The 25902-nt window shown below is 54.0% G+C and overlaps 5 protein-coding genes across 5 annotated transcripts in view; 3 read left to right on the forward strand and 2 right to left on the reverse strand.

The window, feature by feature from the left end:
- Nucleotides 1-1552: 1552 nt before the first annotated feature.
- CSUI_005206 (solute carrier family 13 protein) lies at nucleotides 1553-4430 on the forward strand (the record flags this gene model as incomplete). The annotated part of the gene is made up of 3 exons (XM_068065384.1): nucleotides 1553-3358; nucleotides 3579-4082; nucleotides 4227-4430. The coding sequence occupies 3 exons, from the start codon at nucleotides 1553-1555 to the stop codon at nucleotides 4428-4430; spliced, it is 2514 nt and encodes an 837-aa protein (XP_067922639.1).
- Nucleotides 4431-4854: 424 nt separating this feature from the next.
- CSUI_005207 (sporozoite developmental protein) lies at nucleotides 4855-8332 on the reverse strand (the record flags this gene model as incomplete). Its single annotated transcript, XM_068065385.1, has 6 exons — nucleotides 7580-8332; nucleotides 7144-7291; nucleotides 6205-7084; nucleotides 5960-6146; nucleotides 5220-5897; nucleotides 4855-5166 (listed from the first exon to the last, which is right to left on the reverse strand). Exons 1-6 carry the CDS (start codon nucleotides 8117-8119, stop codon nucleotides 4855-4857), a joined length of 2745 nt encoding a protein of 914 aa, XP_067922640.1. The 5' UTR covers nucleotides 8120-8332.
- An 833-nt stretch (nucleotides 8333-9165) lies between these two features.
- CSUI_005208 (c5orf44-like protein) lies at nucleotides 9166-17326 on the forward strand. The gene is made up of 11 exons (XM_068065386.1): nucleotides 9166-9616; nucleotides 9759-10109; nucleotides 10274-10404; nucleotides 10794-10914; nucleotides 11808-11941; nucleotides 12871-12979; nucleotides 13686-13832; nucleotides 14374-14496; nucleotides 15018-15084; nucleotides 15544-16688; nucleotides 16918-17326. The coding sequence occupies exons 1-10, from the start codon at nucleotides 9584-9586 to the stop codon at nucleotides 15636-15638; spliced, it is 1311 nt and encodes a 436-aa protein (XP_067922641.1). The 5' UTR covers nucleotides 9166-9583; the 3' UTR covers nucleotides 15639-16688; nucleotides 16918-17326.
- A 616-nt stretch (nucleotides 17327-17942) lies between these two features.
- Nucleotides 17943-22422, forward strand: CSUI_005209 (c4orf27-like protein). The gene is made up of 6 exons (XM_068065387.1): nucleotides 17943-18834; nucleotides 19308-19968; nucleotides 20480-20616; nucleotides 21139-21293; nucleotides 21688-21801; nucleotides 22305-22422. Exons 1-6 carry the CDS (start codon nucleotides 18093-18095, stop codon nucleotides 22401-22403), a joined length of 1908 nt encoding a protein of 635 aa, XP_067922642.1. The 5' UTR covers nucleotides 17943-18092; the 3' UTR covers nucleotides 22404-22422.
- A 496-nt stretch (nucleotides 22423-22918) lies between these two features.
- Nucleotides 22919-25902, reverse strand: part of CSUI_005210 (tb2 hva22 family protein) — a 4156-nt gene continuing 1172 nt past the window's right edge. The window contains exons 3-5 of the mRNA XM_068065388.1: nucleotides 25144-25517; nucleotides 23905-24480; nucleotides 22919-23648 (exon numbers count right to left, since the gene is read on the reverse strand). Coding sequence (XP_067922643.1) covers nucleotides 24289-24480; nucleotides 25144-25380 — 429 coding nt within the window. The 5' untranslated portion in view covers nucleotides 25381-25517 and the 3' untranslated portion in view covers nucleotides 22919-23648; nucleotides 23905-24288. The remainder of the gene's footprint in view (nucleotides 23649-23904; nucleotides 24481-25143; nucleotides 25518-25902) is intronic.

Genomic DNA, 25902 nt, shown 5'->3' on the forward strand with positions numbered 1-25902 from the left:
GATGGCGTGAGGGCGTGCCGCTGCTGCAATTCGGGGCGCTGGCTAACCTTAGTATCTAGTGGCGCCCGTTGCTGTGCAGCGGGCACTACAATCAGGCCTGGTTCTTTTGCCGGAGTAGGGCACAGATGACACGACTTCACACCGATGTGAGAGACATGGGTCTGTCGGAAGCGTAACAACAGCCACAGATGCACATCACGCAGCAGTCTCCCGCCTACCACCTGAGGTGCAGAGTTGAAAACTGAGTAGCGGAGCATGTGGAAACGGTTCAACAAATAGCGGAAGTCGGAGGCAAGATTACTCGCCTCCAGTCACAACGAATCCGTGTCGTGTTACCGGCTCATGTGGGGATAATGTTGAACGAAGCTCTGGGCAAAGAGACTTCGTGGTGCCCTAGAAGCTTTAAAGAGCTATTCATATGGGCGAAGTGCGTGCATGACCTCGGCCTCTCGTACAGAACTTGCCAAGTGGGCGGCGCCGGGCACGCCGGTGTGATGTACGCGCGCGCCAGCACGACACCAACTTAAAACAACAAGGCAGAGAATTCGTAAACGGCTAAGGGGAGCCGGAGAGGTCTCTGCTGGGAGTGGGTGTATACTTCAGAAAGGCTTCGAGCGTCTCAGTCTCACTAACGACATGAGCGCGTTGCTCCTCACAGCTCCTTGTATCACGTCGTGAGCACGAGGGCTGAAAAGATCAGAGGACGTAGAAGCTTTACACGGCTCCGCGACATACACTCATTTGAACTACCGGCGGCTCTACCCGCGACCATATGCTAGGGAACGCAGATGCGCGACTACTCCGGGAAAGCGGTTCCCGCCCCCGTCCTGACAAGCCGCCCGCTGAGTGAGCTAAGCGTTCGGCTCGGTGAAGCCAGGTGATTCGAACAACCCGCATGGATAACGAACGAGCGCTGCCAGCCGCATGAAAGGGAAGACCTTTTTGCTAGTGTGGACTGTCAAACGCCTCCGGCTGGCTTATGTTGGAGCCATGCACTCTTGTTGACTACCGAGCATCTTCGATCTTGACCTGTCGCCGAATCTTATGGCTTGTCCCCTGCGATGTTTGGCGCTTTTGAGCACCCTTTTCTCCTTGTTTATCTACTGCTAAAAAGGCAGGCTTCTTGGCTTCACAAGTGAGTTGTCTTTGATTTCACTTGCTTCTTGCCCGTGCGTCGGATAGTCGGTGCCCAACAGCCGTGCAGTCGCGTTGCGCTGGTGCCGGCAACCGAGCAAGTCTTTTCTCTTTCGTATCTCAACGGCTGTCGCTCTACTGGGTACGAAGCGAACCTCCATCCTTCGCCCTAGAGGGTCAGGAGGAGGTTCTGGTGTTGCTAGCCCCAACATGATCGGATCAGCTTCCCCGGCGCGCGGCTGCAGATTGACGAACCCCGTAGGTCAGTGCCACATTCCGCTGCGAATGCTGGTGAAACCTCTGCTTTTTCTCAAGTGATTGACGCACCCACTGTTGACTGCCCTCTGGGAAAGACGCTCTTTCCGGTACAACTGGCAACGAGGTGCCTGTGCGGTAAGGCTTACCCCCCGGAAGAAACATGACACTGATGATGCCAGCTCAGCACAAGGACGCGGCAGAAGCTGGCGGGGAGGACATTTCATTGAACGCGGGCAGCAGTGGCAAGAGGAGACGCGCTAAGGGACGCCGACTCCCCCAATGCCTCAGATCGACTGTTGAGGCCTTCGCGAGCATGCGACGGGTCTGGCTGACGGTCTTGACTTTAGTTATCCCCTTGCTTCTGTTCGTAGGGCTGAACCCACACGATGTGAAGTTTCGGTGTCTATATATAGTCGCCGTTGTCGTCCTGAGCTGGCTGAGCTCGGCGAATGATGCTGTTATTATTGCACTGTATCCACTGGTGTTGTGTCCTCTCCTAGGAGTCGCCCCGGTCAAGACTCTTGCCCAGGCTTATTTTCGCTCTGTGTCATTCCTCATGATCGGGACGTGCCTCCTGGGTGCATCTTTTACGAGGACAGGGCTAGACAAAAGCATTTCTTCGTTCATTCTGGACAAGTGTGGGTCGGACGCAACCGTCGTGTCCCTTGCCCTGATGGTTGCAGCCGGTCTTCTGTCCATGTGGATCAACAATTCGAGTGCAACTGTCATTTTGAGCCCTATCGCCGGTAGAGTTGTGTCAGAGTGGGGAAGGAGGAACTTTCATAAACGAGATGGGGGGCACGCCGGAGTGCAAGATCCGTACCACTCAGACGACAGCCTTTCGCTGGGTGGCGCTTCGCTAGCACCACCAGAGCTGCCTCGTCAGGGTGCATCAATCTCTCGCACCTCGACGTCCCCTGAATCAGTGATCGTCAGTCGCTGTTCTTCATCGGAGTCGCCATCCGTCCAACACGTACATCACCAGGAAGGACAGGCTGTGGGTGACCACGTCTTTTGCCAAACGAGTCCCGTACAGGAGCATCGGTCCTCAAATGGAGGAGCCGGTGTACCGGGACGCTGTCTCAACCGTCCCTACTCAGAGGAAAGGAACATCGCCGTGCAGGTCCCCGCCGAGGCGACTACGTCAGCAGAGGACATCCAAAAGGAGGCAGGGCAGTATCACCATAAGATGCGCCTACTTCGCAACATGATCTATATCGGCCTTGCGTATGCGGCATCTCTCGGAGGAATGGCGACACTGAATGGTTCTTTCGTCAATCCCGTGTTAATGCAACTCTTGGAGACAACCTATCACTTCGAAAGCCGATCAGAAGCTAACCCACTCACTTTCAGTTCGTGGATAGCATTCGCGTTTCCTCTTGCTTTCCTTGGCATTCTGTGCTGCTGGTTCTTACTTGGATGCTTGTGGCTGGGTCCCCGAACAGCTGCGAAGTCTGCAGTCCGCCTGCCACTTAGCCTCGTGCGATGTTGCGTCTCTCTAACTCGGAGCATCGCAGTGAAAGTTACGTCAATGCACAAGAGAATCAGCGCCCCGGCTAGTTCACCGCTGGCTCCGAATGCCCCAACATCGTCTGTGGAAGTTCTTCCCCCATCACGAGTGCGTGATAGTTCGGTGGATCTGGAAGATTGGGGTGCAGCTGAGGTACAAGATACCGTCAGTCCGCCGCGGCCCGCAGATGGCGACGAAGACGCCCCCAAGCCGGAGCCAGAAGGGTCGCAGGAGCAGGTTTATAAATTTGCGCAAATCGAGGTGCTTTTCTGTCTTCTCTTCCTCATTGTGGTGTGGATGACCCGGGGCCGCTTGCCCGGGGGCGGAGAAGGATGGGGAAGCTGGTTTGTCCCAGGGTACATTGATGATTCTGTACCTGTGCTTCTTGTGGGCATCCTTCTTTTCTTCCTACCTTTGGATGCGCCCTCCTTCCCCAACTGGAGAACCGGTAGAAAGGTAAGCTACAACCAGTGACCACCTCGGCACACTGACGAAGGAGTTGGCCCCGCACGTGGGCACCTGGGAAATGAGGAAGCAGTCATATACGGTAGCTTTTTGTTGTCTTTGGTGTTAGATGAAAACAGGAATACAATGCTGATGATGACTGAAACAATATAACCTCCGGTCCGATGGTATTCCAGTAGTGTGCACCCTGTTGCTTGCCCCTGACTCGCAGTTAACCGGCTCGAGGAGAGGGAGAAATTCTCACAGGGATAGCTCTGCAGCAGCAATGAACAGCACTGTCAACAGAGCGGAACCAGCTCTCCAATCTGGATGCACGGGCGTCTCTGGACAGGAGGCGGCTCGCGGCCGCTTACAGTCCTTTTCATCAAGAGCGGGACGTCCGCTCCCGGCAGGAAGAAAGAGATCGTACAAGCCCATCTTAGTGTACTCATACGCCTCGAAACATATAGAATGGGGAGCCCTGCTTTTGCTGGGTGGCGGGTTCGCTATGGCCACGGCCATACAGGAGACCGGCCTGGACAAATGGCTGGGAAGCTCCCTGGAGGGTCTTGGGCACTTGAGCGCACCAGCCCTGGTCACTTGCGTCGTTCTGATGACGTCAACATTGACGGAACTCATGAGTAACACGGCAGCGGCGAACGTCATTCTGCCGATCTTGACAGGAGTCGCAGGGAGTATCCCTTATAATCCTCTCCTCCTCCTTCTCCCCGCCGCGGTAGGCCTGCCCCGTCCTTACCGATGACAGTTTTCCCCACTAACCTGACACCCTGTCCCAGCATGTTGGGTGCAAGTTTTCTGTGTTATACCCTGCTCAGCTATCTTCTACGGCGTGCTGCTGTCCTGATGTTTCGCGATTCAGGTCGGCGTCCAGTTCGCGTTTATGCTGCCAATTGCTACGGCCCCGAATGCTATTGTTTTGAAACGAGGACGCCTCCGTCCTTTCGATCTCTTCATCAGCGGCATTCTCATGAAGGCCTTGACATTGTGTATCACTCTCCTAGCCATGTTCTCGTGGGGTAACGTCCTTTTTGACGTTCTGGGACGCCCTCAGTGGGCAGCGTGAGCCTGCGTGTCGTCTCAACTCGAAGCGAGCCCGGCCTAGTTTGTCATTTTCAGCTAGCGAACCATTCTGTGCAATCTATTTTCTAAGTCTCTGGCAGCACGCTGCCTAATCTTGACACATTCGGAACTAAACAGTCGCCAGCTACATCGAGGAGGACCAGAGTTCAGAGTTCAGTAGTGGTTACGTCTCAGCTGCTGTGGTTTCTTGCTCGTAAGCCAGGCCCTCAGACTTAGAACGGTATCCGGGCTTGACAGCGCAGTTTTCTTTTCCTGGGCGGCACAGATTGGTTGAGGGACGCTGAGCAGTCCCACTTGGGAGCACAACTCTAGGACCTTTCAAGGCTCAGTTTAGCTTCCGAACCCGAGTCACACGACTGAACAGTGAGGGCCCCGGGTAACCACGTATTTTAGCCAAATGCCGATTATCACAGGTCCTCTTCCAGCTTGAGGAGCATGCTCGGGGCGAGCTCGCACACGGTCACCTCAGGGTAGAACCCACTCTCCTCTTGGTACTTCGAAACAGGTCCCTCATCGAGGCTTTGTAGGGCCAGCCCTGTCCGCCTCTTGTGAGCTGACGAGCAGTCCGTTTCGTACTGAAGTTTTGGCGAATAATCTGCAAAAGCCGCACCTTTGGAGCGTTTCTGTTCAAGCGGAGCACTGCCGTCGCTCAACAGCGACTCATGTCCAATGAGCGTGATTTCTTTAGACGGCTGTAAGTTTGCCACTAGCTTGACGACCTGTGACACAAGTGCTGCAGGTGAGTTTAGGGGGAAAGGACTGAAAGTCTTACGAGACGGCGACTGGGTTCCAACAGCTTAGTGTACGTTCTGATGAGTTGCTTCCGAGTGAAGTCCGTGCCCAGATAGGTTAGTTCGAGATCCCGTTTGTTAAAGCAGTGGCCATGGTTTGAGATCTGGTCCCAGGACCGCACAAACTCCTCCGAGAAGTTCTGCACGGGCTTCTGAAGTTCAGCCCTTGTAGACTCTTTATAGTGTTCGAATTCCTCATCTGGCATTGAGCGGAGGTGTTCTTCCATGGATCGCAGTTCTGTCTCGATAAGTTCTGCAACCTCATCGGGGTGCTTTTTGGATCCTTCGAGGACACATCGAAGGCTCTCCACCGAAGAGTCAATGTACGACCGCGCTCCCACGATATACCCGAGCTGCTCCTCCGTTCGAAGGCGGTCAAACAGCCTTCTATTCAGCATCTGCCCAAGCACCTCGAGGTTCACACGTTCTTCTATGGACGGGACCCCCAGCTGGTAGTGCACCACCGTCGCATGATTGACGTCGTGTGGTATGGGGTTTGGAACTACTGCTTCAATGGGTGTCTTCTGCTCTACAACAAGCGATCTAGCAGCGTCTCGCATCGGAAGAGTGCCGAAACCGGCACCCGTCAGGAAGGACTGAACCGCTGTTTTTGCTTCTGGTTTTGAGATGTTTCCCATAACAAATGCGTCCACATGAACCTGATGAATGCTCTCCTCTAAACACGGCGACTGCCGGCTCTCACACAGTGCTGCCCACTCACCGCCTTGAGCTCCTGCAGCGTCTTCATGCTTTCCTTCAGAGTGGTCCTGTCACTCTTCAGGAGGCGAAGGAGATCCTGGCGGCTGTGTGCGTCGTTTTTCAGCAGGACTGCCGCCGTTTCCAAGGCATGCTCGTATGCCATCATAGAGGCGGGATCTTCGAGTTCGTCAATAATTCGCTGTTTGATCCTGCGTGCGCTCATGTGTGGAAGTCCAGTCAGCAGACGAAAGCTGAAAGTCTACTAACCGTTCGAAGCGCTCCTCCTCGACGACAGGGTCTCGAAATTTCTTCGCAACAATTTCCATGATGTGCTGCAGCTGTTGCGGGGTATGGGCTGCAAATGCAATGTGTAGTCCATCACCAGCAACTCCAAGGCGTTGAGAAATTCCACAGTTCTCCAGATCGACGGTTTCCTCCTCCAGCTGTTCCGCTATGGCCGCGATGAGCACCGCTGTCGTAGTCTGCGACGTGATGTTGGTATGCTTTGAGGGAGTCCTGGCTTTCATATTGATGTTGACGCGAGGAACTGGAAGGGTTCCCTGGCCTTGCCACCAAATGGAGTGCCCGAATGTTGGATCCTGTTCGCCCAGCAGCTCCGGAACTGACATGCCGGATATGCCCGGCTTCAGCTTTAGGTCGTCTGCTTTCGGGACATGCGAAAACGCGGGAGGAACGCGGTAAATCCCGTTGTCAGCCACGATGTTTGTCAGCTCAGTCATCTGCTGCTCCGGCAGGTCGGCGACTGTATGCTCCACCCCGTAGAACGGCTCGATTTTAGGGGACTTCGCGGTCTGTCTGAAGTCCGGATCCGAGAATGCGACAATCGCGCGCTCAGGCGTCATAAGTGTTAACAAGTGATTGACGTAACGGGAGTCTGGATCTAAGACCACGGCATCTCCCGCGATAACGTGGTAGGGCTCGTATGTCAGCAGGTTGTGCGCTAGTCGAGCAACTTCATTCATCAATGATCCTGATGGCTGTGAAGTGTGGAAGTCAACGCGAGACTGCTCGGCGATCGAGGAGATAACCCGGGAGTTGACCCCTTGGCTTTTAAGCAGATTTATATACTTGAAGACTTCTTGCAGCACAACTCCTCTTTGTTCTGCTCCCTTCTTCGTGAGTTCGACTGATGGAAGAAGAAAGTGGGACAGAGTCAGGGGGGAGAAGGCGTCTCTCTAGACTGACCTTTGACCGCGAACAGTGTATTCACTGACGTCCTGTCTGCCACTACAGACACTTTATCTCCTGAGCCCATTTGTCTGAGGCGCTTCGCTAGCGAGCCGTTCCCGGGGTACTCGAACAAGTACGTGAGCATGCTGATTGGTTGCTTTTTCTGCAGACAGATAGCATATCAGGTCGCAGAGGCGAAATCTGCTCTGGATCAGAGCTTACGTATGACGTCATTGACGGTGGAAGACTGAAAGCAACCCAGAGTGAGGGTTCTGCCCCAAAACTCTGCAGATGAACGAATTTGCCAGTGTTGGTGGCGTCGAACGGTTCAGCTCGGTCGTAGTCCTCTCCGGGGCACTGCTGCAGGCCTAGGAAGTTCGCATTACCAGCCGACACGTCTACAGCAAGAAATTGTGCAGTCGTCGCCTGCAGACTTTCCGGTCTTTCTTACCCTGGAATTTCGACCGTAAAAGAGTTTCTTGCTCGGAAATCGGCCTTGGCGACATAAGGACAACTGCCTGGTCGGTCGGCGATGATAGGAAGAACTCTTGTGGTCATGTGTCTTGTCTACCATATTTGAAGCGCAATAATATTTCTTGTGAAAATCCTTCAGCTTCGCTACAACGTCGATTCCCTGCTGCTTTGGCAGCACACTGAGCGTTTGCAAGTTGCCCGTTGCGAAGGACGACAGGGGGCCCTTAGCGAGCGACCGAATTGTGAACCAGGTTCTTTCCTCGTCGTTGGGAATGTTTTTCTCGTGCTCGGAGTTTACTGCATGTGCCTCGCGCTCCTCATAGTCGGGATTAAATAGTGGCGCTTTGAAGAACTCCGAAAATCTGTCAAGGGCTTCCTCAAGAGAGTTGTCCGCGACCTGGTTGAAAAAGACAGTTTTTTCCTCATCGGTGTAGGCGTTGTTTTGGCCTCCATGTTCAGTAATGAAACTGTCGTAACTGTCGGGTTCGGGGTGCTTCTTCGTCCCAAGGAACAGCATATGTTCGAGAAAGTGAGCCAAGCCCGGCAGCTCTTTTGGGTCGTACAAACTGCCTGTCTTCACGCTGACTGAGAAGGCCGCTTCGGTGGCTCGCGGGTGGTGAATTGCCAGGCACTGCAGGCCATTGGAAAGCTGGAAATGGTAGAAATCTCTGTAATCTGCCTCGGGTTTGAGAACTTCTCCATTGACAAGGCCGAGGGCGAGCAGCCCCAGGCCTGCAGTGCAAAAATGCCCCCAGACCATGTTGCTGCAGATCCGTTTCCCTGTTGCCGCGGAACTTCCAACAGAGAAGGGAGGTTACCACAGGTTACAAATAGATTCATCGGTACACCCGGGAGTGCGGCGCGCGAGCGACCCTGTGCCCGGGGCAGTGTCGGTACAGCCAATTCTGTCGACTCAGGCGTTCTCCGGAACATGCTTGGTTGGCCCCGTTACTCCCTGCTGCAGCGGAGCCCGAGAGCCTTCGTTGTTCGATACACCGGCGCTGCTAACTCAACAATGTGACTCTTGTTTTCGAGGGCAGGCGCACGATAAGCGGCATAGAGCAGGCCATTTGGTGGCTGCAGTGGACTTACTCCACAACTAAACAGGCTGGAGCTCCTCTATCCCCGTCGCTTGTAGTGGTGACTGCGGACAACCTTGAGAGTGCTGGGTACGAAGGTGAGCTGGCTTCAGGTTGGCCGCGACCTCAGGAAAGTAGGCGTCAACCGCGTTAGCAAACGAGCTGGTATATAGTGGACTGTGACGACACAGGCGCGGTGCGGTCCTGGAGGTGGACGAAAGCCAGCAGCAATCTCGAAGATGGTCAGATGTCTCCGTTACCCAGAATTCTCTGCCACAGTTACCAATGTGTTACTCCTTGAGCTGTTGCTTCGCTCCAACCAACGCTGTTCGTGAGCGGCTGTTGTATGCGCTCAGCGACCACAACGCCGTAGCGCTAGCATCTGATAGCAGACGACACGTTGTCTGCATGCATAGGGAGCGACGAGTGAGCTGCGTCCCGCGTTGCCCTGCATCTGGCCGCAAACGTGACAACACCAGTCAGCAGGGCTTCTTGACAGTAACCATACTGGCCTGTGCTCTAGACGACGGCACGTGGACTGCCGTGTTTCTGCAAGCAAGGTCGTAGCAGTAACCGCCGGAGCTACCAACGGCTTCAGCACTTTAGGGTTCCTGGAGCCTCCATTCGCAGGTCTCCGTGGCTGACATTGTGTCACCTGTTACGTCATCGTCGGCTCCGACGCTTGATTTGTTACTATGAGCGCCTTTTAGTTGAGTTTCTTGCAAGGTAGCCAAGCCAATGGGCTACAGTGGGTGAATGCAATGGGGCCAGCGAAGGCAGCTGTCTACAGACTTGGAGTACAACCGTAGTGAGCCCGCCGCAAACGACAACTCATGCTGTGCCCCAGATCTTCAAATGACCCAATGTAATCAGGGTACTCTTCCGAGTAGTCAGCAGTAGAGATGACGGCGGAAAATCGGGAAATCCTCACATTGGTAGGTTTCTGCTACTGAGTTCTGTCTTCGCCCAGCAGTGGTTTCGCGAGGGTACAGTTCTCGCAAATCGCGCTTGGCCGCAAGCCAGCCTCCACATGGTCCTGTGCTTTTGCCCTGGGACGCGTGTGGTCGCTGGCTGCAGAAGGTGATGCGGCTTTCACAGCCCTTCATCGACGCTCAGCCCTGGCCGCTGCTGAGAATCGACGAAGTGGTATCCGATGACCGATCTCTCGAAGGCCGGATTCGGCAGGAGGCGGCCGTGGTGGACCGGGCTCTTGAAGGCACTCACACTCTATTGCTTCCCTCAACACAAGGGTATGAAGGCAAAAGTAAAACTCTTCGGTTTGGCTGGGTGCGCCGTAGTCCTTCCACATGCGAAGCGCGCTACTTTTGTCGGCATCGTTGCAGGCGGATCTTCAGCGGCGAGACTTTCAGCGCTTATATTAACATTTCAAATGCATCAAACTTGCAAGCCGTTAACGTCATCGTCCAGGTCGGTCAGTTGTCTACGTCTGACAGTTCCTATCTCGGTAGCAGACTGCAGCTTGCCTAGTGGCGCAATTGAAGGCCCCGCTGCTGAACACTTCTGTTTTTCCAGGGGACAGCCGTCAGCAGGGTTTCCGAGGCTCATTGTGGCGGCTGTTTCTGCACTTGCAGGTGGAATTGTCGATGGGTCAGAAGCGGGATTTGCTTTTCGACAATTCGCAGGACCCCATCCGATATCTCAACGTTGGTGACTCCTTCGACTGCACGATCATGCACCAGTTAACTGAAACAGGGACCTACACGTAAGGCAGGGAACAGACGCAGAAGGCCACAGCATTGAAGCTGCCATCGCTGCCGTGAAGCTCCGCCTTTCCGTCTGTGAATGGGCGGGTTTGGGGGCCCAGGACTCACTCGCCTCGGTTTTCTCGGGCAACGTGAAAGCGCGCCGCCCCTTTCCTGTGGGCTCTGAGAACTCACTTGATCACTAAGGCCCCGCAGCGCCGAGCTTCAGGAGTCCATGTTTCTCTCTGGTGCCGGGTGAAGAAGCATCCACGCCCCCTGATATAAGTGATTTTCTGCCAAGCGCGTTTATTCCCGGCCTATGGTTACAGAGGGCTTTTTTCTTCGACGGAGAATCCATACTTGTATTCGTGCCTGTGTGAGCTTTCTGCGGTCCTTGCAATGCTCGAAGGCTCGTCTGTGCAGTCTCGCACTACCTGTCAGCGCTTGGCGAGCAGAAGTCATTCAAGAAGTCATTCAAGTTTGCCGCGCACCCGCCTTTCAGGATCGATCACAAGGTGGTTCACCTCCCGGTAAGCCTGCCGACTTCGCGGTCTCCTTCTTCATTCATAATTGCTCTAAGTTCCGGCGCGAGCCTCCGAGAGTCTAGACGGCTTCACTATGAAGCTTCCTGGTGGTGACCAATGAGTCAGGCCCCGTCAACATACGTACCGTGTCCCATGTCCTCCGGAAGCCTACCTGTTCACCCTATTTGGCGACCACCTATCCACGGGTGGCTGCGAGCTCTGGCTACTGTGCTTGCCCGGCTGAACTGATATTCTTGCTGGCCGCTGCTTGTCCCCAGCTTCGTGCAATTCGTTTGCAGTCGTGGACGTAGGCGTCAGCAAATCAAATTCACCATTCTAGCTAGTTTCTCAGTGAATGCCCGGAATCAGTACTGTCGTGTGTGTCCCGAGTCTTTTTCTTTGTTTTGCTCGCTGCCGCCATGTTGAGGCCTCATTTGCAGCGTCGGTGGGACACGAACACCTGAGTACGAAGTGCGGAGGCCTCATGGTCGCGCCGAAGTGTTATGAAGGGAGAGACACTGTGTCTGACCCCCACACTCGGACGCAGTATCTTTTCAGAAGAGAGCGTTGCTATTTGCGTCATTGAAGTCGCGTAGTACGGAGCGTTTGTTGCTTGTCAGGGGGAGGCCAGGCCGTCTTCACAGGGACGGAACTACAAAGATCAGGTCGCTAACTTTGACAGTAGTTCAGTATGCACTGTATTACTCCAAATTCTCTCCGGCTGGGCGCGGAGAGTGACTTCGAAGAACTATTGAACTGGTAGTTGCGGTCGCCGCCGTTTTTGTCGTATCGTGTTAGAGTAGGCCCGCTATTGAGAGCAAGGGAAGTACTTCACTGTCAGGTTCTTCTGCTGCCTACCGGGATGCTGTCCCCGTCCTGTTCCTGTCTCTCTCCAATAGGACGCTGCCTTTGCTGAGTGCCAGCTGGAGAACGTGTCGCAACAGGCCGTCTATTTGAGCGACGCTTCGGTTTTTTGTGTTGAGGGTGTCAACAGTGTCAGACTCGACAGTGCAGGGCAACTGGCGAAGAACAGGTAGGGACACCTCAGAGTTTCTTGGAATCCCAGCTGGTGTTATCCGGTTATAGTGGAGTAGGTGACTTCAGACAGAAAATCCAAACTTCCAGTTTCCATGCCGAAGAGGCTGCCGCCTACCCGTGCGCAGTTGCGACTGGCTACTGCGCGTGTGTTGCCCCACATCCCGGGATCTTGTGAAGCTTTGTCCCTTACACGGTACGAACCAAGAGAATTGAAGGTACTGTGCTATCAGTTCGTTGCCCCGGTGACCGCTGCTGAACGCAGTACTGCTTTGAAGCGATAAACCACATAACAACCATGCTGCGGTGAAGGGACGAGGTTGATCCTTGTACAGCGCTAGCTGAGCTCCTTGTCTATTGGACGATACCGCGCGGAGGGCGCTGTACTGACAGACAGTTCGGCACTTAGTTGGTGGCCGACAGGACAGCTTTTCAAACCATGGTTGGCCCGGGCGCGGAGTTGCAATTTACGAGTGATTACAACTGTGGGGTGTGCAGTCGTTGCAAGAAACGGCATCACTTCTGCCCTTGTAAAGGTTAAGACGCCGTTGGGGTCTCTCGTTCTATTTTGCACAACACGACAAACTCCAGTGGGCTTGTTTACTCCTTTCTGTTTTTTTCTTAGGTCAGATACTGATGTGTAGCTTGTTGCCGAGTGTGCGCGTTGACTGCGCCTCGTCAGCGGCATGCGGTGTCAGACGCCGTAGCGACACGTGTCGATATGTCTTGAGTGGCGTGATGAAGAAAGCCACGATGTGGCGAGTACACTCGCCTCTACGGCGTGCGTACGTATTCTGTATGCGTTTGTTTCTGCGTGCTCCTCAAATCCCCGTGTGCACTGGCATGTGCCCTTGAAAGAGTGTCCGTCTTTCTGTGGAAAGAATGGTACACACGTTGACGCTCGTGTAAGCTCTTTCTCTTGCGCAGACATATGAAGGGCCTGCACTACTTTAAGCCCCAGGACCGGTATAATCTGATTTTCTCCTTCACACCTGACTCCACAAGGATGGCGGTAGGGGGGGAAGCCTATTTGCGGGTGAGCCGTCACGCACAAGAGAAGCTGTTGAGCTTAGCCTTTCTCGATATTCCTCAAACCATACAGAGCTCTTTTTCTTCATCTGGTACATGGCACAGATCTGCTAGAGGGCTGAATCGCAGAGAAAGTAAATGGTGTGACATGGCAAGGTTGCTTAGTTGTATTGCATTGTGTTCGTCAACGTCTCGGTCTGCGGGCATGCGTCTTTGCTACTGTCTCAGGATCCCAGACGGGATACCTTCAGGTGAGGACTCTGTACTAAGTTACTTCAGTGTGCATTGTGGTTCATGGGGTACTCCCGAAAGGGCAGTGTACCGCTTTTCCGGTCGAGCGACATGCTTATGATTGAGAGCACATGTCGGATCTCGTCTTAGTAGAGTGTTGGCCGGCGCACGTCTCCCTCCTGCAGGATAGTGACGCTAGTCATTGCCTTGCGAGGGTTGCGTACCCGTCACGGCCGTAACGGATGGCACGGAACTCCTATAGGACAGAAGGCAGGACACAACGACTGTGTTTATTTCGACGGTCACAATCTGGTCGGAAGGTCCGACGAAGACGGATTAACACGCCAAGCTAGATGGCGTTTCAGCCCACTGGGTTTCCCGAGCAGACATCTCTTATTGAAGGAGCTGGAATTCATTTTTGAACACCTTCAGATCATTCCTAATAGTTCATTAGGGCCCCATGTGGACTGTGTTTTTCTTAGGGCCTGCCATCGTTTGGACATCTGAGTCTGGAGTGGCGCACGTCCTCAGGCGGTGGAGGATGCCTCAGTGACTACCTGCTCAGTTCTGCGGCGCAGAATACCAAGCCCATGAGTTTGAAAGTTGTCTCCTGCCCTGCTTCAGTACAGGTATGTGACGCTACAATGTGTGTCTCTCTTCCTCCGAATTTGTACTTCCGTTCGAGCTCCGCCCTGACTGAAGTCTGCTTGTACAGTTAGGTGTCACCGACGCTGTGTGCATTCGCGTCGCAAAGGTGCGGGCGGTCGCTCTCAATTTCATTGCAGCAACGGGGCTCTGTATCTGAACGCACTACATTTTGCTTGCCTCTTAGTACCGCACGCCTTCGTGTGTTTACATCGCTCATGGTCCGGCCTGTTCACCCCGCCAACAGTATCAGTAAGCGAGGAGACTGTCTTCACCGAAAGGTATTTTTACCTTGGTAACGGACTTCGATGCAGCGGTGTTAGTTGCTCCAGCAGGAGAGGCTCGCTGCTTTTGATTCCTGTTGGCGCCTCACTCCGAGTTCTGTCATTGCGCCGCTGCATTGACCTCGATCCACAGCCCGACTCCACTTAGCTTTTTTTTTTGACTTGTCGTCACAGCGGAAACCTTCACAGGTATCGTAGAGAGAGGAGTCAGTACTTGCGGGTCACTTCGTGGTATCCGCAGGTGGAGACGCCGTTCAACGTCGAGGTCGAAGCGGCGGTGCACACAGACCAACAGGGCGCGCTGGTTCTCTCTCTACATCCGCCACTGCTGGAGCCATTTGTGGTTCAAGGCCCAACCACTCGGGTGCGTACGTGTTGCTGAAAGGCTGGCTTCATGTTGTTTTAGGGTAGCCTTGTTGCAGCTCAGCGGCGTCATGCAATTCGTTGTAGTACGAACCCTGAGGGACAGAGCTCACAGAAATTACTCGCAGCTGCTGACTCCTCAGCCGCTTGGTCCATAATTTGTAGAGTTGCTTGACCAACATCGTGCTCGGATTCGAAGTGACCGTCGCCGCCCGCTGTGCCAAGAACACTATTGTGTTCATCTCTTGCTTTTTCGAGCTTCTCGTGTTTTCCTGACGAGTGCCGGCCCACGGAGGTTAGCACTGTCTGTGCGCGCCCCATTGCTGGGGAGTTCTCTGCTTCGACAGGGGTTCCGCCGGATGCTAGAAGGACATGGCCTTGCGGAGGGGAAGGGGGGGTAAGGGACAACGTTAAGGGCTTTTCTTTGGTTAAGGCGCGGAAGCAGTTTATCATTATGGTTGTTTTTTTTCGAGCCCGCACACCCTACAGGCCGAACGTGTGTATGCGCTGTCCCGTCTGCAGGCTCTGGAGTCACTGGACATGGTTACTCCATCCCGCTACACCTTGGAAGTGGTGTGCCTAAGCCCTGGTAAACACACTGTGGTCGCTTGATCGCGTGAAGGTCTTTTTTTTCGTTGCAGAGATCCGTCGCGCCCGCAGCCACAAAAGCCGGTGCTCGGATGCGGAGTTAGGGCTAGCGCAAGCCTAGGTCATGCTGTTTGCCCGATGACTCACTCCCACAGAAATTGAGTCTGTTGGCAAACAGAACCTCCAGGGGAGACCTGTCTGAACGCAGAGGCTGGTTCTGTTGGCTCATCCAGTGAATGGTGTCCCCGTTATGGTAGACAGTTCTCCTCGACATACGCTGTCTGGTCTCGCTGCGCCGGCCAAATGCAAGCCCACAAGGAGTTGCCAGGCAGCTTCGCAGAGAGAGGATAGCGGGCACTGCGAGGGAACAGAAAGCACGTGACTGTACTACTACGGACGCTGGATACGGCATTGTCTTTACTGCCAAGATACATTGTGTGTCGTGTGGGGGTATTCACAGGCTTCCATTCTCTCAAAGGCGTTTCGTTGTATGACCCCCGCAGTCGTCAGTCCACCGACGCCTCCGAGGCACTTTGCCAGATCCTGGCCATCTAGATCACTGCCCAGCAACTCGATTTGTTGGGGAGGTATCTTGCACGGCGCAGCAAGCAGAGTTGCAAATGGTGTAGTGCTCCTTTCCTTGCCCGACACCAGGGTGGTCGCACGATGGAACTGCGGAACTTTTCGAAGGCATGACTCTCTCCCGGGTCTTTAGAGCGAGGGAGGCTTTTTCCTGACTTTTAGAAGCGCAGACAAAATAGAAAAGCGGGACTTCTTCGAACATCAAGTTCCGTGCAGCTGACGGACTTGCTATCACGTGCGCTCTCCGTTCGAGTGCTGGTCTAGCAGCTTAGTTTGGGTAGTTAGTCACCCCCCGGCCATGAAAGCACATCAACGGCAAGCATTGAATGTTACTGTTTGTTATTAATCAGCTGTGCTTCGTAGCAAGACTTTCGTCGAGCCGCTCAAAGGGGATGGGGGTGAACCACCTCTTTTGAGTCCCTTGAAAAACAGTCTCTGAGTCTTGTCCAGAGATCTATGGATGTATTCTTTTCTTAGTCCGCTGCTTCTCCCGGTCGTGTAAAAAAGGTGGATGTTCTGCTGTCTCCATGCCTACGTGAATCACCCAAAGGTGACAATTATTCGCCTTCAAGACCGTCCAAGGTTTGTCGTTATGATCTCTGAAAAATCGCCGTTACCGTGCTACCTGCTGGTGTCCTGACACCTCGCTTCATCTTCTCGTTCTCTTGTATTTCTTCAACTCGGAGATGTCGTCTCTTATCATTGTTAAGTTGTCCAGGCGGTTTCAAAAGTCCTGGCAGAGCTCACTCAGCCCTTCCGTTGATGTGAACGCCCTGAAACTTTTCTCTTATTGTGATCCCACTCTCCGGTATTGCTTGCATGAGTTGCGCTCTTCGGGCGTACGGCTGCTGTCTCCGCGCAGCATTAAAGAAACCTGCAGCGTCCGAATTGATTCCTTTTGCGAAGGTGGCCTTCCAAATCCCACTGATGGTGACCCGCCGAGTCCGACAGCACTAACGCTTCACTAAGACTTGTCCTCCGTTGGTCTGCCATCTTAGCGTCAACTGGAGCTGCGCTTCTCAGGTGATACAGAGACTTCTTCTTCTTCACCCGTTAGGTCGAGACATCATCTTGTCCTCTATCGCGGAAACTGACTGGAACGCAGCACGCTCACAAACACTGAACTTCTTTCTTTGGGTGGGCAATGCGCGTTTCGGTCCTTTGAACTGATTTTTTTGATTCACTAGGGGCTTCAGGAGTACCTGGTGTTGTTTTCTGCACTTTCGTAACGTTATCATGCTTGGGTTTTCAGGGTTGATCTGTTAGTCGCTGTTTGGCTGGTGTCAGAGAATGCTTCCCGGTTGGGTTCGAAAAACAAACATCAGAGAGAACTCCATCAATACAGGAATGAAAGAGTTTGCAATTGTTTTGCAGGAGTTGACACAGTGAGGTAACAGAGGTTATTGTTCAATCTTGTCATAATCGCAGTCTCTTTCCTGTGCATCGTGGCGAGGTCTGCCGTGAGTCCCCGTTTGCCTTGAGCAGTGTCTGCGGAATGTCTAGCGTGACTTCGTGTTTGACGGATAGAACTCCGAACAACCAGATGAAAATTTTCATTGGGTTTGAGAGCTTTTCTCCGCCTCAGTGCAGCGTGCGAAGGTTGGGCTGGCTGCGGCATTCTATGACCTCCGGTCCCTAAATCACGGTCACGAGGAGCGTGGCACTCTACCGCTAAATCTCATTGCTTCCCGCTTCTAGGGCGCGAGGCACCGGAGGTCAACGTTGTCGCGGTCTCAATGGTTAGCCTGCTTGCTTTTCAGAGTGTCAGTTTTCCAGCAGACTGGCATACCCTGCTCAGCTAATTTCCGTGAACCTCCAGCTAGCAGACCATCTACCGCGTCAACACCTCCGACGCTACCAGTGACCGCGCGGCCACGCGGCTACACCGTATTTATTTTCTTAATCAAAGCCAGATGCCAGGGTTCTCGGCGGAGTCCGCCTTCAGCGGGCGATCTGGCTTCGATGAATCCAAGGGGCACAGGCCCGCGTAGCATTTCGCATTGAGGGCTGTGTAAACACTTCAGGCCAAGAGAAGACTTCCCTGCTCCTTCGAAGCGATTCCATTGGCGGGGAGAAACATCCCCGACTCCGTGGTGAAGATTTCCCAGTCAGGCGGCTACTGGCTTGACTGCGTGCACACCGGGTAGGCTTCTCGGGGGGGAACTGTTGAACGCTCGGATCTCCAGGGCGAATGACTAACTCGGTCTGGGGCTGCACGCCCTTCCGACCCTAACTCCTCTAACAAGTGTCAGGTAGCTTGCACGGAAATTCTTGACACCCGGACCTGTTCCGAAAGCTCCGACAAATTTCAGGCACGCAAACTGCATGCGAGGCTGAAATGCTCGGGGAACCACATTTAGGTTCCAGGGCGCTCACTTGGACGTGCCTCAGCTTCGACGGATACCTCTTCCTCTTTCGAGGCTTGCCATGACACACGCCGATATATTCACCGTTCCTGTTTACGATAGTCCGCTTGAGCGACGCTCTTCCAGTGTACATCGCCAAGGAAGCCCGGATCATCTTCTCCTTGTCTTGATGGTGCTTCGCCGCGGACGCATGCAGAAGTGCTCACTCGTTGGTGCCTCTGTTGTCCTCTCTTACAATGTTGAGTATGCGAAAAACACTGGGCTCCGTTCTTCCAAGATGCCAGTGAACGCCCAGAAGGGCAAGCACGGGTTATGCGCTGTAAGTGTTGACCTAGTCCAGCAGGAGGCGACCAACCAGAGGAAACGAAGAAGGCTGCCCGTCAGCGCTGTCTTTGCAGGCGAACTGACACAGCGGGATTTCGAGGACCTTAGAAACTCGACCTCTGTAGAGGACGAGTTCCCTGGAGGCCCGTGCACACATGCTTCAGGCAACGCAGGAGAGCGAGAAATAGATCCACACAACCTCTCTGTGACGCTGGATGCGCTTGCGAATACGTGGTGTGTCCCTCTACGACAGCAGGCCGGCTTGACAGTGGGAGAAGGGAATACAGGCCAACAGGAGGCGCAGGGGTCTTCTCCAGCCTTCAAGGGAAACAGGACACGAGACACTGGCTCTAAGCTGAGTGACAGAAGTCACCTTGCTAGCTGTGGCCTGTTGGAGCTTTGGGCATTCTGTGTCCATGTTGCAAACAAAGGCCAGGATCCCCGGGATGCGCTTCAGCCTGTCGGTTTGAAGTTGATAGGTGAGCCGATGGAGGCACTCTATGGAACTCAGGGTTCAGGTTCGTCCTCAGGGGAGGGTATCCTGTTTTTTAAGAGCGGTTCTTCGGGGTGATGCGTATGAGCCTCTGCTCGTGAGAGCTCTCGGGGTGAAGAGGCGTGCCCCAAGCGTAGGCGTCCGCAGAGGTTCTGTCAAATTCTGCATAGCTTCTCCCTGGTGTGGTCCTGTGCGCGGAACTTCTCTGTACAAAACGCCCATGATTACTCAACCACTCAGCATCTTCGCGGATGGAAACCCGCGTCTGCCTGTGCGGTCGCCCAAGCACTTCTGCAAAAGAGCGGTACTCCTGAGCTGAACCTATTTGAGAGGACACATGCGGACGAGACGAGAACGCTCGTTTGCCGACGTAGATCCTTTAATGGTCAGGACTGCTGTAAATGGCGTCCTGCTGGCTTTCATTTTCATGCTGTCGCAGTGTCCGTGTTGTGCGCTAAGGACCCTTTGATCTTCTTGCCGAAGACTGCGGCGCAGAACAGTCTCTCGCGGGCCGGGGCCGGCACTTCTACGACATCCCCGAGTGCCTTCCGGTCCTACAGTCGTCTGGGGTTTGCTCTTCCGGGTCGAGGTTCCCGTCATTTGCCTGGCTAGAAGAAGGATACCACATGTGTCTTTTCCGTGATAGGGAAGAGCAAGTCCCACACGCTGTAGTTTCTAACAATCCATCCGTAGGACCAGAATTCAAAGTGGTCTGCGCGGATGTATCTTTGTCTTCCGTACGTACCTCGGTGTCTAGTGGGCGTTTACCTGGCACTTCCAGTGCTGGTTTATCTGTCGAAGGAGTAGGCACCACGAAGCAGGAAGAGCCCAGAACAAAGATTTCCCGGAAAGGTTTGAAGGATGAAGAAACCAAAAGTGACGCAATCCACGCTCTAGACGATGAAGCGACTCCCCGGATTCCTCTCCTGGTAGCGGCCGTCCTGCTGCACTGCGAACAGGTTATGAAGTCCTGTAAAGAGGAGCCTGCCTCAGTTTCCAAGGCGCGTCTGCCGAGAAATGCAACGAGAACGAACCAAGGCGCGGCATCGGCGACGAAGTCGCCTCAAGAAGATGGGACGTCTGCGAAGAAAGAGAAGTCACACATGGGTGAAGCAGCAAGGTGTGTACCCAATAAGGGATGACGCGGCACTGGAATGAAGGGTAAAGCCTCATGCACAAGAACCGGTGCTATAGCTCCTCAGTGCTGGGGCAAACCCAGCTGGCCCGTCGTTCCGTTGCTTGATGCAGATACACGTCCCGCCTGAACAGCTGCCGATGTAGATACCGATCTATTACAACCCAGTTTGACGAGACAGGGTACGAAGTGCACGAGGGAGATGAAGACACGGGGGGATCTACTGTTGCAAAGGGATCATGGAACAACTGTGTCGAGGGAGAAGCCGTACGATTTGCGTGCCCTCCCGGTTGCCGTTCGTAATCGTTGGCTGCAGAAAGCGAGTAACCCGCACACAGTCAGGCGCGCCGATTTTCGCGACTACATAGGGCAGGTGGGGGCCACAGTCTGTCGATTGTATCAAACTGGCAGCGTCGCTCCCCTTCATGTGTGAAAGCGTTGTTGGCTACAAGAATCTGGTGCTCGTCCTTCCTTTGGTTCGCTAACTTACCTGTAGGGTCTTGCGCGATGTCTTACTTTCCTGGTTGAGAAGCTGCCTAAGAGTGACCGAAGTGTCTGTCCCTCAGATTGAAGAAAGGACTCGCGAGTGGATGCGCCACAGAAAGAAAAGTATTGTGTGTTCCGACTTTTCCGGTAAGAGTCTGTTAAGCAGCTGTTCCTCTAGATATCGACAAGCTGTGCGTGTTTCCTTGAACATCTGAACGGGACGTGCCCTTGTGAGTACCCAGGGTTACGTGAGTTGGGTCGGATTCGGTCCTGCCGCTGCACGCTTGCGCGTGCTATGTGTATCGCTGAAACTGTCTTCGTGTCAAAAGGATCGCAACGCAGTTGGGATGCTACCCGCAGGGGTTCATTCCGGTTCACTGCCACGCAGCGTTCTGATCCGCGTATGGCGCAGACTGCCCGCGCGACAAGCCTCGCGAGTGATCACTGGTGACTCAGCTGCAACATAACGCTAATTGTCAAGACGTGATTTTTTGATGCAGATACGTTGTCGGTGTTCAGTCGTAGCGTGTCTACGCGTGGGGGACACGTGACCCTTCATCGATCCACAGCAGTAAACAGATATGTTCATACAGGCCATCGGAAGCAGGTGCGTGGATGATCATGGGATCTTGCTCGGAGCATTGACGTCTGTCCTTTTGCCACTTCCAGGTCTGGGAGTGATGGTTCCGTACGATCCGGAAACAGACACGGGCTACCGAAGTCTGGGATACTCGGAAACCAGCTTGAGAGCCGTGATACGGAAAATCAAGTCAGCGCCTAAGGAGGAGCGCAACATGCAACCCTTGGACGAGCTTTTCAACCTGGTAGGGGCAAGTCCATCAGAAAAGAGCTCAGCGGCCAAACCTGCTTGATAGAAGGAGTTCGTAGACTCCCCCGAGGGAGGCCACCATGACATGCACGCCTCCCTTGAGTGACTGTGTTGCAGACTCGAGATGTTGACGAACGCCCAATGAGCAAAATTGGCTGTGCGTCACGCCGGTATACACAGGAGAAAGCATGACACATGTATGTAACCGCTTAGCTCCTCCGTCAGTTAGAGAGCCACTGGATTCTATATTTTGGGTCGTGTACGGGTGCACTGTATATTTTGAGAATGCGCGGACTCAGAGGAGTTGTTGCCGAGTTAGAGATTCGCCTCGTAAACAGTGACGGTCACTTTTTCCCGTGAACCCCTGCGTGTCTCTGTTCTGCGTGCAGGCGGGAATTGCTATGGATGAGGGTGATGTGGGCGCTGCGCTAGAACTGGGGCGCAATCTTTTTCTTGCAGACTCGCCTAATGAACGAGGGTGCCGAATGATCAAACCTGCACAGGTGATTTCAAACTCTGAGGGAATGAATGTGGCGCAGGACCAATTGTCACAAGCTTTGTAGCAAAGAAGCAAATCGTGTAAGGCTCCGTTACGTGAGGACAGGGTAGAGGGAGCACGAAGCGAGTCTGCGTCTGTGTATGGACACTGTCGTTCAGCTGAACCTGCCGTTGATACGTGGGGCCGAGTGACCCGCGGGGTGTGTTCGAACCTCTTCACCAGTTTCAGTGTAGCCCTGCGACGAAGTCTCTTCATGATTGCGCCTGCAGTGTTATGCTCTCTACCGAGTGCCACTACAAAAAGCAAGTACCTCCCTAGCCGACTGGGGAATCACTCAGTGTCTGGGGACACAGGCGCCAGCCGTCTGGGATGGAGAGCCCTTTGGGTGGCCCACCAATTGGTCACACTTTGCTCATTGGCTTTGCCTGCCATTAGTTCCGTGTGGGCAGCTTTTTCTCTGTCTTCTGTACAAGCCCGCCTGCTCTGCTTTTGTTCGCGAAATCTCAGTTGCTGTTGCAGAGTGCCTATGGTTTGCTGGAGCAGCCTCACTTCGCCGCAGTCGTTGACGCGATGGTGGCTGTGCGCAGAGTCCAGGCTGCGCCCTAGGTGAAGATGAGAGGCGGGCACGAAAAGGCTCCCGAAGTCGGGTGATAAAGATTCTGGGAGATCAGATACGTCGGCAACATCCAAAGACAAGCACGAGAACCAGTGACAACTGAGGGTGTGCTTCAGACTCTAACAATCGCCGCATTCAAGCCTTTCCCCCGTGCTTGAACTGCAAGCTCGGCCGGCTCGCCAACAAACGCCATCGAGATGGGTTAACTGTAGTAAATTGTGGCGTGTTTTAGTCAGTCCGTGAGGCATTCGAGGGATCCTTCCTGGCTGATTAAGATGGACGCGGCGTAGTTCTTCGGCCCCTTCCTCTTGCCCTCAACGATGAGTTGGCCTGCTCAGCCTTCTTGGCTTGTTCCGCTTCTGTCGCGCTGGGGACTAACTGTCTCGATTGCATTTGCTGGTCTCGAAGGGTACCATTGCTTGCATCGTTCTGTCTAGCTCCAAAGCTACGGACAGCAGCGCAGATACATGCCCACACGCCTCGAGCAATTGCTTGATGATTTTGTTCGTGCCTCCTCCGATCACCTGTGATGTATGGCGCGGTATGCTACGCGCCGAATGGCGACAAGGGGACGTGGCTTCGAGTGGGCTCGCTCTTGTTGCATCCCTTTCCTCTTGCCTGGTTTCCTCGGGACGGAGTACATGGTCCGGTACTTGTCGAGTATTATAGACAAGCAAACGCTGGCCCGATTCAGACTCAAGCGGACGGCCCGAGGGGCGTTTTGATCACGAGCAAATTCACCAAAACTCTGTGCGAACCAAGGCTGGGCTGCCCTCTTGCCAATCTGCCGCCCTGGTTACGTTCAGTAAAGCAATTGTTCTCGTGTCATAGGCCCTGCTCGTGCATCAAGCGGGCCGCGGTTGGCAGCGCCGAAACAAGACGGCTGCTGCCTCGAACCGGTCCAGTGTCCATTCGCACTCCGATCTCAATCCAGTCTGATGTTCCACGGCCACGGAGTTCAAGGAGTACACAGCCACGAGGGTTTTTAGCTCTCCAGGCCTTGAGCAAAGCCAACGTAAGTTAGGGGACACTGGCCCGCTGTATCTGGTACGCCGTACCGTGTCGCTGCGGTAACAAGCGGAGCTTCATCAGTCGCCACCAGACGGCATCAGAAAGAAGTTGACCAGAGCTCTGGAGTGTGTTGAACCTGCACCTACGTGAGGTCAACAACACGTCCACGAGGTCAAGCACCTCCCCCGGCGATGTCAGCGGGACGAGGGCAGCGTCGCCTGAAGCTGAACGGTCACGCACGGAGACCTGAAACAGTGGGTAGTATCGGTGTTTGGTGCCTTCGTGAGTAGACGTGCCCAAGCTCTCTCTCCGACCTCGAGTCCGTCCTGCAGCCACTCCCCGCGCCCGCACCCCGTCGACATCTGTTGGCTCGAGAAAAAGCATGTGCGTATCCGACAGCCACGCCGGGGTCGCTAGTACACGCCAATTGAAGCTGAGTATAAATGCACGCCCGAGTTGCTAGTGCACGTGCAACCTTACGTTGCCAAGACAGCTCCATGGATGTCCGAGACCCCTGTGATTAGGTGTCTGACGGCCGCCGAGGGGCGCTGCTCATGCATCATGTGCTGGTTTTCGTAAAAAATATCTCGCTTGCTTCACCAGCGAGTCAGCACACATCCTCGCCGTCGGTGGGTCAGAAGTCTTGACAGTACTCAGTTTGCTCTCCGTCCCTACACTTCGGGACAAGTAACAGAAATACACACGTCTGTCTCCCTCGCCGGTGAAACCCGGCAACTGTCAATGAACAGCGCTCCGGACGAAGCAAAAGCGGATTGGCATTCCCTTGAATTCAGTGTCTCTTCAAGGAAGGACGCCCGCCGCAAGAACGGCTAGCGACACGCCCGTCAGTTAGTACACAACAGCTTAAGTAGCCTTCCTCTGCCGAACAATTCCAGCTGCTTGATTGACCAGCGTTGCCCCGTCATTCAGCGCTTGTTGAAGTCCCTCTGCAGCCGTCGCACCAACCTGCGTAATATGTTCGACAGCGCCATCTATCGAACGTTGATGCTGCAGAAGATGCGGCCGAATCAGCTGGTTATATACTGTCTCCGCACCCTGAACAGGTCATGAACACCCACACATTTCACACTGCCTTCCTGCAAGGGCCCGCAAGGACTGCGGCGTCGCGAACAAACGGGAAGCATCCATCCTCTCCCCCCGCGGCACGAGCAGGTCCATTCAAAAACCAACTCAGCAGAAATATCCTCAGTTACCTTGTGACCTTGTTCGTGGAGCCCACGGGGCGAGGGGATCCACACAAACTACGCCCGTCTCTCAAGCGCATGACGCACTCTCAAAAGCTTCTCCTGATGAAGTTAGTATACGACACTTAGTGCAGACAATAGTATGGAGCTAACACTACTGCGCATGCTCCCTCTAGGGAGAGACAGGTGAAGGCACGGACAACTGTGACCGATGCAGGACTAAAGGCCGCAGTACGTTACGGTGCGCGTCTGACCTTCGTGCAATCACATGGCAGACTGGTAACAATCCATACCCTCAACGTTTCTCTGTTCCCGCGCGACGACATTGCGGTGTACTTCCTTGTAAACACGTGTCCTTGACTGTGTATGCAACACCCCCGAGCAAATACTGCGGGCCTGCTGAAACACTGAACATGTCGACATGCTTCCCAAGCACGATGCGGCTGAGCAGAACAGTTAAGAGCCTGTGCAGCAACGTTGTGTAGCCCGGCTATCGAAGTCTTGCCGCGAGTACCTTCGTCCAAGGGAGATACAAGTACAGCAGGAACGCAGACTTCAAGAGATAGTAGAAGGGCACCCAGAAAAGGATGATATCGACGAAATACTCCAGAAGCGAGAAGGCGGCGTATACAACCCAGTACGTCAGCCAAAGTTTATCATCGTTTCTCGAAGGGCTTTCAATGGCCTTGAAAGACTGCCACGCTGCACATATAACGCACCAGAGTACCTGCGCTGTCGTTACACAACACATTGCTTTTTCCCCTGCACACAGTCACTGCTCGCGTGCTCGGGTGGGCTGGGATCTTGGCCTTGCAAGCGGAGAATTTTGTGCTCCTTCTTTTGCAGTATTGAGGTCTCATACGACTTGAGAACAACTTACGATCGAAAGCACTTCTTTGTTGTTGCGGGAATATAACTGCGGAGACTGGCTACCCCTTCTTGTTCACGAAGCCGTTACGGCAAAAACTGTCCTTTTTGGCTGGCCGCGTGTACACGCGTTCGAGGAAGCGACACAGCAACCCCGTATTCCAGTCTGAACCAGGTCCTGCCTCTCCTTCCCACTTGCCACGATACAAGAGCTAAAGAGTCGATTGAGCTAGCTGAAGAAGGAAGGGGCGCGTACGATCCATATCGACAACTCGCCCGTCGAAGGCCCAACCACCAATGAACTCGAGGCGCTGCACCACCCGTAACTCACTTCATGGAAATCAAAAGAGCTTTCACTGATTGTATTTATGAAACGTGATTAGTTCACCTAGCCAACACGATCCGG

Source organism: Cystoisospora suis, assembly GCF_002600585.1.
Source record: "Cystoisospora suis strain Wien I chromosome Unknown contig_2522, whole genome shotgun sequence".
NCBI classification, from domain to species: domain Eukaryota; phylum Apicomplexa; class Conoidasida; order Eucoccidiorida; family Sarcocystidae; genus Cystoisospora; species Cystoisospora suis.

Excerpts from the sequence above, each read along its gene's own strand:
- CSUI_005208 (XM_068065386.1), top strand. The coding sequence starts at position 9,584 with ATGACGGCGGAAAATCGGGAAATCCTCACATTG. Across the intron at positions 10,915-11,807 it reads ACAAGGTGGTTCACCTCCCG|GACGCTGCCTTTGCTGAGTG; the intron begins GTAAGCCTGCCG and ends TCTCTCCAATAG. Across the intron at positions 14,497-15,017 it reads TTCAAGGCCCAACCACTCGG|GCTCTGGAGTCACTGGACAT; the intron begins GTGCGTACGTGT and ends TCCCGTCTGCAG.
- CSUI_005209 (XM_068065387.1), top strand. The coding sequence starts at position 18,093 with ATGACACACGCCGATATATTCACCGTTCCTGTTTACGATAGTCCGCTT. Across the intron at positions 18,835-19,307 it reads TGTCGGTTTGAAGTTGATAG|GACCCTTTGATCTTCTTGCC; the intron begins GTGAGCCGATGG and ends TTGTGCGCTAAG. Across the intron at positions 21,294-21,687 it reads TGGACGAGCTTTTCAACCTG|GCGGGAATTGCTATGGATGA; the intron begins GTAGGGGCAAGT and ends TTCTGCGTGCAG.